Below are 10,006 nucleotides of genomic sequence, written 5' to 3' on the forward strand. Positions count from 1 at the left end.
GCCCTACACACTCAAGGGGCTGCTGTTAAAGCTCACGATCAAACCTCCCAGAGCTCTGTCAGAAACCATGAGAGGGGAGGTGTCAGTGCTGAAGTAGCTGATTTGGGGGCACACTGATTTGCGATCTGTGCAGCCCTGATTTGGGGGTGTGGGACAGTGAGGGCTGAAGCCCAGCATCGGCAAGATGTTCCTGAGGTGTCTTTATGTGCCAGGGTCCTTGTGACCACCTCAGTGATGTGTGGGGGTAAAGGTCAATTGAAAAGCTGGAGAGCAGTGGACAGGCAGGATTCTGTGTCTGGGTGAGGGATGGATGTTCAGCTCCTGCCCAGGCATCCTTATTTACATTTCTGTTTACCTCTCTTCTTCCTTGTCTCCTTCCCAGGGCAGGGTTCCAGGGCTGTTGTATCTCTGCTGCTCTTTCTCCATCACAAAGAGAGCAAGAGAGAGAGGTTATGTGATGACTAATTCCCTCTTCACACTCAGTTGTCTGATTGTCCTTAGGAATTCTTCCTGAGGATGGGAATGTTCTGTTTTATTTCTCCCTTACAGTGAGATCCTAGCCATTTGTGAGGCCAAGGAGATTGACCCCATCCTGTCGATGCAGGATTATTTATAACACACATGGTCAAAAAAAACACCATCAACTTCTGCACAAGTCAATCCATTCTTCAGGGTTATAGAAATGCATGTCTCTCAGCTGTCAGCAATGGGCTTCAAATCCCTAGGGTGACTAACTTGTCAGGATGGGATCATCCACATGAAGATGTTTCTTTACAGTTAGTGACTCTGTTCACTGTGTTTCCCCTGCTGAGATCCAACCTCCATGAGATTGTTTATTGGCTGTTTTCTGTCTTGTCATTGCTGAAAACACTTCCTGGCACTAAGGACAGACTCAATACATGTTTATTAAATATGTGAGTTCACCTACATTGGAATCCCAGGAAGAGGTACAAACCTGAGGTCAAGATAATAATTTTTTTAAAAATTCTGAATATTTTGTGTTTGAGATTCCAAGTTCATTCAATGCAAGATACTAAGTAAGAACTTTTGCCTTTGGATTTGGTTAGCAGGAGAAGGATATGGATATAAAAATGCAAATATATATCACACATACCTCCCCATGGCCCAGAGACCTGAAAGCCCAGCTGGTCTCTGCAGCTGCCAATCGCAGCCTCTGTTCACTCATTTATGGTCTGATTGTCATGGATCCATATATACTGGATCCCATGGGTTCATGTGGAGAAAGTGGAGAGGATGCAGTGGGCTTTCCCAGTCCTGATTAAAGAAACCACAGGAAGCGAGTAGATCATAAAGCAAATTCTGGGGACAGAAAACCCTCGAGAGCAAATAAACTGCTAATATGGGTGAGTTGGGAAAATGTCTGGCAATATTTATATAACTAAGAAACTTTACATTAGATATCCTTCCTTCACAATATTCATTACGGAGCTTTAAATCATCCATATGATCAATGCAATTCAAACATTAAACTCATCAACCCCAAGTCCCATAGCAGACTTCGATGAGGAAATTCTTGAAGGAAGAAGGATGGGTTTGTGAGCTCTGTGTCCACAGAAGAGATATTTCTCCACTAGGAGAACTGGGTAAAGCCAGTAAATCATTAGGAATGTAGATGCCCAACTGGACTATATTCTAATCCAATATGCAATGCTGTGAGTCCTGCATCTGCAAATTGTTAACATTCACTGTGCTTCCTTCAGTTTCCCAATTACTACAATAAATTAACTTTAGACATGGATGATTACAAAACAGATCAATTAATGTGAGAGTCCTTGGAATGTGTTGCTTTAATCCATAAAAATTACGGAAAACTTCAAATGTATATATTTGTTAATTTATGTACCAATTATATTTTACTGCTTCGTTGACCTGTTGTAAAAATCACCCAGTGAGGGAGTAAGCTGATGGGTAAAATGGGTTGAAAAATTAAACAAGATGAACCACATTGATGATGGTCAAATTTGGCTGATCGGTGCAAACAATTCATTAGAAAAGTATCTGTATGTTTGTATGGTTCAAAAGTTTCCATGCTATCCAGTGTTTAAAATATCCTTGTTTGTAACTGTTCTGCTTTTAACCGGTGTACAATGTGGACAAAATGTAACCTTACACTCTGACTTTGAGTGGAAGCCCATCTTCTCCCAACAGGCAGAGGAGAAGCTGGTGTGGAGAACATGGAAAACACAGGAGCTCAGGGTTTCCCAGGACAGAGAAGCAAGTGAGCCTGGAGCCCTAAAAGCAAGGGCGGGGCTGTGAGTTGGGCTGTGGGTGTGTGCAGGGGCCACAGTGTGAAGGGCATGCTTCAGAGGCCACAGGATTTGGATTTTATAATAAGAATGATGAGTTACTGAAGGGGTTTAAGCCAGGTAGTACCTTCCCTGCCTTATCTATATGAGAGGGATCTCTCTCCAAATGCCTTGAGGAGAGCGTGCCTGAGAAAAGTGAGTGTTCCTGATTCTAGATTATTTGCTAAAGCACCTCGTGAGTCTAGAAATCCAAGGGCCATTTGCACAGTTAGCACAAGAGTGGACGTGGCTACATTGAGAAGTGATGGTCTCTGCCTTTGTCTCCTCTGGCATTCAATACTTGCAAAAACACTTTGCAGGTAAAATAAATACTGATATTTCAAATAACCTGAAAGCATCCAGTAAAAAAATAAAGGTGGCAATACCAAGATACAAACAAATTGTATAAAATTCAGGACAAATCGTTTATCAAAAAGTATGACACAACTGTGAAGAAAGTGACGTTTTACTTAGGGAGATAATGGCTAACCTCTTAAAACAGAGATATATGTCACACTGTGACAGGAAAGTCTACAAAATCTCTTAATGTTCCTACATCACAAAATTGAGTCAAATCTCTATAAAACATATGAAACCATTAGATATATAACTTTTGCTAAATTGCTGTCTTTAACGTGTATTGGATCATTTATTTTTCCTGGAAAATTCTCATTCTTCACTGTCCTTTTGAACAGCCCCTAGCTGCCCTTCAACCCAGCTCCTCAGCTGACCCATTTTTCATGATGCCCACCCTGATGGCACATGTGGGCAATTTGATTTTTCTAGAATGCCATGCAGGGGTGCTGACACCTATAAAAGTTATGTATGTACAGGTCTGCCCATCCCACAGACCAAGACTACTTCTGAGAGTGAGAAATCACAGTAATAATGCATAGCATGATAGAAGCAGTGTCTAGGAATCAGACCATGGATATGTGAATACAGACAGTGACTGGAGAGCTGCAGAGACCAGCTGGGTTCTGAAGTCTCTGAGCTTTGGGAAAGTGTGTTTCCTGGGACCAGCGTCAGATCTTTTGGGGCTGCCCTGTGGTTCCGACACAGCTGCTCAGTAAGGAGCATTCACTCCAAGAAATCTAGGCCTGGGGGCTGGGCCCTGTGCTCACTGATGGACACTCAGCAGCTGTGTCCCCTCTGGCCTGGCAGAGTTCCCTGAGCAGGGACCTGTGTATGGTCTCAACAGGTGCTTCCTCCCAGGGCCTTGCAAAAAGAAAAGCAAACCTTCCTCCTGCTCAGTCTGCAGAGAGAGCTGAGCTGCATCCCCAGGTCTCAAGGAGGGGCTGGGCAGTCCCTGGGTGGAAACACATTTGCATGAGCAGCCCCTCCTCTGCAAGAGTGGGAAGAAAAGGAGGCCTGGGGCAGCCCAGTCCCACTGTGGGGTAAGAGGTTGTGTCCACCATGGCCTGGACTCCTCTCCTCCTCCTGCTCCTCTCTCACTGCACAGGTAGGAAAAGGCCTCAGAGACCAGGGTCAGCCACACAGCCTGATTCTGACTCTCGTGCAAAGATCACTAAAAAAAATATTACCTTGGTTTCTGCCTTAAAGCCTATAAATGCCTGTGTTTCCAGGTTCCCTCTCGCAGCCTGTGCTGACTCAGCCAACTTCCCTCTCAGCATCTCCTGGAGCATCAGCCAGACTCACCTGCACCTTGCGCAGTGGCATCAATCTTGGTACCTACAGGATATACTGGTACCAGCAGAAGCCAGGGAGTCCTCCCCGGTATCTCCTGAACTACTACTCAGACTCAGATAAGCACCAGGGCTCTGGAGTCCCCAGCCGCTTCTCTGGATCCAAAGATGCTTCGACCAATGCAGGGATTTTAGTCATCTCTGGGCTCCAGTCTGAGGATGAGGCTGACTATTACTGTATGATTTGGCACAGCAGTGCTTCTCACAGTGACACACACAGATGGGGAAGTGGGACAAAAACTTCACCCTGATCTGGGTCTTGTTCTGTAACAGTTTTTAAATTTTAAAATAACCAGCCAAGGGACAAACTAAATTTGGCAATAACTTTCTAGTTGTAAAAGGCTCTTCTCTCAATTTCCCATCCATTCTTCTGAAGTCTCAGTAAAACCAAACAAAACCAAAGCACCTGATGACCCTGAAGTGTTGGCTGGACTTTTGTTCTTGAAAGAAGCAAAATGAGGCTTTCCTAGCTCACATCATAGTCAGAGCCTGGGGACATCCTAGCAGGTGAACAGTCCCCTACAGCATGGACTCTGCTCTTCCAGCGTACAAGCAGAGACCTCCCCTTCCATCCCCACTAGCCTGTTCTCAGGGCTGTCTGAGGCTCACTGTGTCCCAGGAACAAGGCACTCAAATATGAAATGCTGCATGAGGACACAGGTCAGGGAATTGCAGATATAGTGCTGACCTGGCTCAGTCCTGGGTACCTGCATTTCAGTGGAAATGTCAGGAGATGGGATTACGTCTGAGGGTAACTGTGGACCTGAGGCCGGTAAACCTCTATATAGGACATGAGAGAGTCAAGGGGAGGCTCCACCATGGCTGAGGCAAGGCTGAGGCTGCTCCTTGGCCATCGGGGAAGTAGGTCCCAGGGATGTGACTTTCCTGCAGCTCATTCCACTCAGGACCACGGGGACTGCTGAGGGTGGGTTTGCTGATCCCTCAGGGCTTGTGTTCTCTTCTCCTCTGCTACACCATTGGAGGTTCCCACTGAGTCAGGTTCTAGTGGTGAGTCTGTGGAACATCTGGGTACAGATACTGTTTGCTTCAAGTGACTCCTCCCCAGGAAACTCGAGAAGGCCCCCATCTCAATGTCACCTTTTTCTGCATGGGGAGCAGCAGAAACATTGGGCATTCCCTCCCAGAAAGAGCCCCTAATTTTGTGACTTAGGACATCATTGATTGTCCCTCAGGGGTCCAAGCCTGATTCTCCTGCTCTGGGTTTATTCCCACAGCCTCCTGGACAACTTCTGCGCTCCAGCCTGAGGACTGGCTGGTTATCGGTGTCACACAGCTGCATCCTGACTCCATGTTACCAAGGGTTCCTGTTCCATGGGGAAATGAGAGAAAGATCTGCCCCACTCATCCTCTCTGCCCCATCCCTCCTTTATCCCTGCCTGTGACCAACACCAGTTCATGCCAAGACTTTTACTGTCACTTGTGTTACTGAAAGCAGAGCAAGGGTTCATCAGGGATGATAACTCCTTTTCTTACTGGTCTCCCCAATGGAAACAGAATCAACTTGTTTCTAGAAGCAAAAGGAGCTGCCCACACATGGTGGGTGTGGATGAGGTGGGGATGACAAGAAAGAATCCAGCCAGTGTGACCCAGAAGTCCAGGAGCCTTCAGCCTGGTCCCACAGGTGTCCTCTCCTTTTGGTGCAGGTGTGCTGATCATTTCCTGAGCTCTGAAACTGTGGGAAAGATGACAAGAAAGGAGAATCCAGCCTGTGTGACCCAAGACCCATATGTGAGAGTGGAAGTCTGACACTTAAGAAAACGTGGGCTCAGCATTCTGAGAGGTCTGGATCTGGCTTGGCCTAGAGCTGCTCTAGAAGAGAAGCAAGAGAAATGCTCAGCCTTAGGTGGCCCAGGCACAGTGGTCCTGTCAAAGGTCTGAGCCCTCTGCAACATGGATATCCTGCAGAGACATCCTTGGGAGGCTGTGATCCTAGAATGATGTAAAAATGCTAATGGAAGTGAGCAGGGGATGGTTTATGGAGGAATGAGGAGATGGGTGTGGGGTCAGATGTGGTAAGGAGGGTGCACCCTGAAGAGGAGACTGTCCATTGTGACTCATAGGAGAAGGAGGCCCGGGGCCTAGGGCAGTGACAAAAAGAGGACCTGGAAGGACCGGCACCCTGAAGACATGTAGAGACTGTGGTTTGGTTTGTCTGTGAGAGTTCCTGAGGAGAATCACATAAAAAATCCACAGTCAGTGTCTTCTGTCCAGGGCTCACTGTCGCAACTGTTGCCCCTTCCTTCCGGATCCTCTGGGTGTCCAGGTTCCTTAGCCGTGGATCTGCTCCTCTCTCTGCCCTAAGCCTAAGAGCTGATGGGGCATCCACCAGGAAGCGCATCCGTGGGCAGGGAGGAGGCCGTGGGCAGCCTTGTCCTGTATGTGAGACACTGCTCAGCCTCGGTGACCCCCTGTTCATTAAGGTGGGAGGAAAGGAAGACAAAATTCACTGTGAATATCTATGCATCATCAAAGAAAAAGCAATGAGAAAAAACAGGAAGTGAAGCCCAGCTCTAATAGTTTATTTCTACTTGGAAATAAATAAAACAATATGCCTGACGTGTTATATAAACACAATAAACTTTTTATAAAAACTATGAAAATTATGTAAAGGAACATGGCTTACACTAAAAGGAACATTTAAAATAATGACACCCTTGAAATGCAATCCCAAAACACAGCATCCATTTTATTTCAGTTACATATACGGATTGGTTTTATTTAAATGCCTGCAATAAATCTCACTATTTGGTTGTTTAAATGGAGCATTTAAAATCTCATTGTGGCCAGGCGCGGTGGCTCACGCCTGTAATCCCAGCACTTTGGGAGTCCGAGGTGGGCCGATCACAAGGTCAGGAGTTGGAGACCAGCCTGGCCAACATGGTGAAACCCAGTCTCTAATAAAAAAATACAAAAATTAGCCGGGCATGGTGGCGCACGCTGGTAATTCCAGCTACTTGGAAGGCTGAGGCAGGAGAATTGCTTGAACCTGGGAGATGGAGGTTGCATTTAGCCGAGATGGTGCCACTGCACTCCAGCCTGGGCAACAGACCAAGACTCCAGCTCAAAATAAATAAATAAATAAATAAATAAATAAATAAATAAATAAATAAATAAAAAATCTCATTGTACTGCAACTGCCTGATGATACATTCACAAGTATAAATATCAACATAACCATCCAGCTGTTTCCCTCCATCCACATAAAATTCCCCAAACAAATATTTGTTAAGAGTCCAGGGTGTATCATACCAGAACTCATGAAGTCATAGACATAATCTATTTCATTTTTCATTTTGATTAACAGAATTATCTTTTTTCTTAAGATTATTGTTTTTAGTTTATTAGATTCTAGATGTCATTACAGACCAAAGATGAATAATTTTCATCATCTTCAAGCCACCCCCACAAGACACACTACTGAATTTGAACCATAATTTTTCCCTGGAAATCCTAGTTGGGGTGCTCGGTGCTAAGAGCTATCACATATCAGGCTCACCTGAGGACAGACTCTGGTCGTCAAACCAAGTTAAAATTTTAATTCTTCCCATGTTCAAAGACTGAACATCTTTGCTCTTTTTGCTCATAAGTGAAACACTCCAAAGACATTTGCCGGGATCCCCCACAGACTGGCATTCAGTGCTTGGAGGACAGACTCCTAGGCAAGATCCCTGGTCACAGTATCCAGATGACTATGACTGCAAATCTGGGGAAGTAGAGGGAGAACAAAGATTTACCAGAAATACCCTCTGGGAATTCCTCCCCAGGGCATCCCAGAGGGAAGAGCTCCCTTTCTCCTCAGCGCAGCAGGATCCACAGAGGAAGTGGAGCCCTGGCCACCAGGAAGGAGCCACATGAGAGGAGAGGACCCGGTGTCCAACACTGGTGGGGAAGTGAGTCCATGGGGCCGGTCCCCGCTCTGGGCTTGATCCTGAAATAAAAGGACTTTGTGTAGACATCACCTGAGTCCTCTACAATGTACAGCCAAAGAGCCACGGACAGATTCACTCCCGAGGAGTCCAGTAGACTGTGAAGACTGCCCTGAGGTCACAGGAGGGAGACACAGGTGCCACCTTACTGGGCCGGGACTTGGGAGCAGGGGCAGTGGCCAGAAACCAGGGCGGGGCAGAGGCAGTGGTGAATCTCCAAGGCTCTGGTCACCTGATCATAGAACGGTTTGCCTTAGTCTGGACACTAGGGAGCGCATGGGGACCATTTCTGAGAAGACTGGGGGTAATCAGAGCAGAACCAGGCACCTGCCCTGCCTGATGTCCTCTGCTGGGGGCTGACAGCTGTGTCCTCTGTCCTCCCCACCCCCTGGGACCACAGAGCTCCACCCCTGCCACCCCCTGACATCCTCAAGCCCAGGAGCCTGACCCAGGGCTCAGGGTGGGGTCACAAAGCTGGGGGGTCTGATTTGCATGGATGGACTCTCCCCCTCTCAGAGTATGAAGAGAGGGAGAGATCTGGGGGAGGCTCAGCTTCAGCTGTGGGTAGAGAAGACAGGACGCAGGACAATCTCCAGCATGGCCAGCTTCCCTCTCCTCCTCACCCTCCTCACTCACTGTGCAGGTGACAGGATGGGGACCAAGAGAGGGGCCCTGGGAAGCCCATGGGGCCCTGCTTTCTCCTCTTGTCTCCTTTTGTCTCTTGTCAATCACCATGTCTGTGTCTCTCTCACTTCCAGGGTCCTGGGCCCAGTCTGTGCTGACTCAGCCACCCTCAGCGTCTGGGACCCCCGGGCAGAGGGTCACCATCTCTTGTTCTGGAAGCAGCTCCAACATCGGAAGTAATTATGTATACTGGTACCAGCAGCTCCCAGGAACGGCCCCCAAACCCCTCATCTATGATAATAATAAGCGGCCCTCAGGGGTCCCTGACCGATTCTCTGGCTCCAAGTCTGGCACCTCAGCCTCCCTGGCCATCAGTGGGCTCCGGTCCGAGGATGAGGCTGATTATTACTGCGAAGCATGGGATGACAGCCTGAATGGTCCCACAGTGCTCCAGGCCTAGGGGGAACTGAGACAAGAACCCCCTTCCTCCTCTGTCAGGAGGGTGAGCCCCGGCAGCTGCTGCTCAGGCCTGGCCTGTGGCTTCTGCTGCTGCAGCTTCCCTCATGGGTCCAGGGGCATCCAGGGCCCTGCCTGAGAGTGGAGGCTCCTCCTCCCCTTCATCCTCAGAGTCAGGAACAGGGTGTCCAGGAAACAGAACATCCTGCTTCCTGCAACTTGGGACACAGGGTTTCTGCACTGAAGTCCTGGACTGAGGTGGCAGGTCCAGCTGTGTCGTCACAGACCCACCTCTGATGGGGAACCCGTGTCTCCATCATCCTACTTTTCCCATTTCCAGGAGTTTCCAGAGTGGTGACTTCCTCCCCCTGCTCCTCAGTGTGAGTCCCTGTGCTTCCTTTCTCTCCAGCCTATTCTTTTTTAATAAAACTCCTTTCATGTAGGAATAATGCACATCTAATAAACCACCCGGATTTATAATAGGAAATTAGACAAATTTTGACATTTTTTTGATCCTTGAATACATCACCACCAACATGCAGCTATGCAACCTGTGACCAACCCCAGCAACCCCTCATGACCCCTTGTCATCTCCCTCCCTCCCTTCCCCAGTGCTCTCCTGTGCAGCCACAGATCTGCCTCTGTCACTGTTGTTTGCTTTCCATTTTTTGGAATGTATCAGTGTTATCAGACATTATCTTCCCATTTGTTCTGGCTTTTTTCACACTGCAAACTCCTTTTGAGATTCTTCCTGTTCTCGCTGAATTGCACCCATCCCATAGAGGGCTCATTACTACCTTTGAGGGCATTAAGTTGATTATTCCTGATTTTGTTCATTTATTTTAAAGTTTGAATTTATCTTCCATCAGAATCAAACTCTTGGAGTTATGTTCATCTAAGGTGACAGGAGAGTCTGTGATGTCTTGTCCGGATTCTTGCTTCTTCATCCCTTGCCTCTGGTTCTCTC

At 47.5% G+C, this 10,006-nt stretch overlaps 2 gene segments (V, D, J or C); both read left to right on the plus strand.

Moving 5' to 3' along the window:
* Window positions 1-3,667: 3,667 nt before the first annotated feature.
* LOC101149516 (probable non-functional immunoglobulin lambda variable 5-48) lies at window positions 3,668-4,368 on the plus strand. The segment is given in 2 exon segments: window positions 3,668-3,768; window positions 3,893-4,368. Coding segments are annotated over 2 exon segments (417 nt in total).
* A 4,073-nt stretch (window positions 4,369-8,441) lies between these two features.
* On the plus strand, window positions 8,442-9,043 carry LOC101143752 (immunoglobulin lambda variable 1-47-like). The segment is given in 2 exon segments: window positions 8,442-8,602; window positions 8,718-9,043. Coding segments are annotated over 2 exon segments (477 nt in total).
* Window positions 9,044-10,006: the final 963 nt, after the last annotated feature.

Source organism: Gorilla gorilla, chromosome 23, assembly GCF_029281585.2.
Source record: "Gorilla gorilla gorilla isolate KB3781 chromosome 23, NHGRI_mGorGor1-v2.1_pri, whole genome shotgun sequence".
Classification (NCBI taxonomy): Eukaryota; Metazoa; Chordata; class Mammalia; order Primates; family Hominidae; genus Gorilla; species Gorilla gorilla.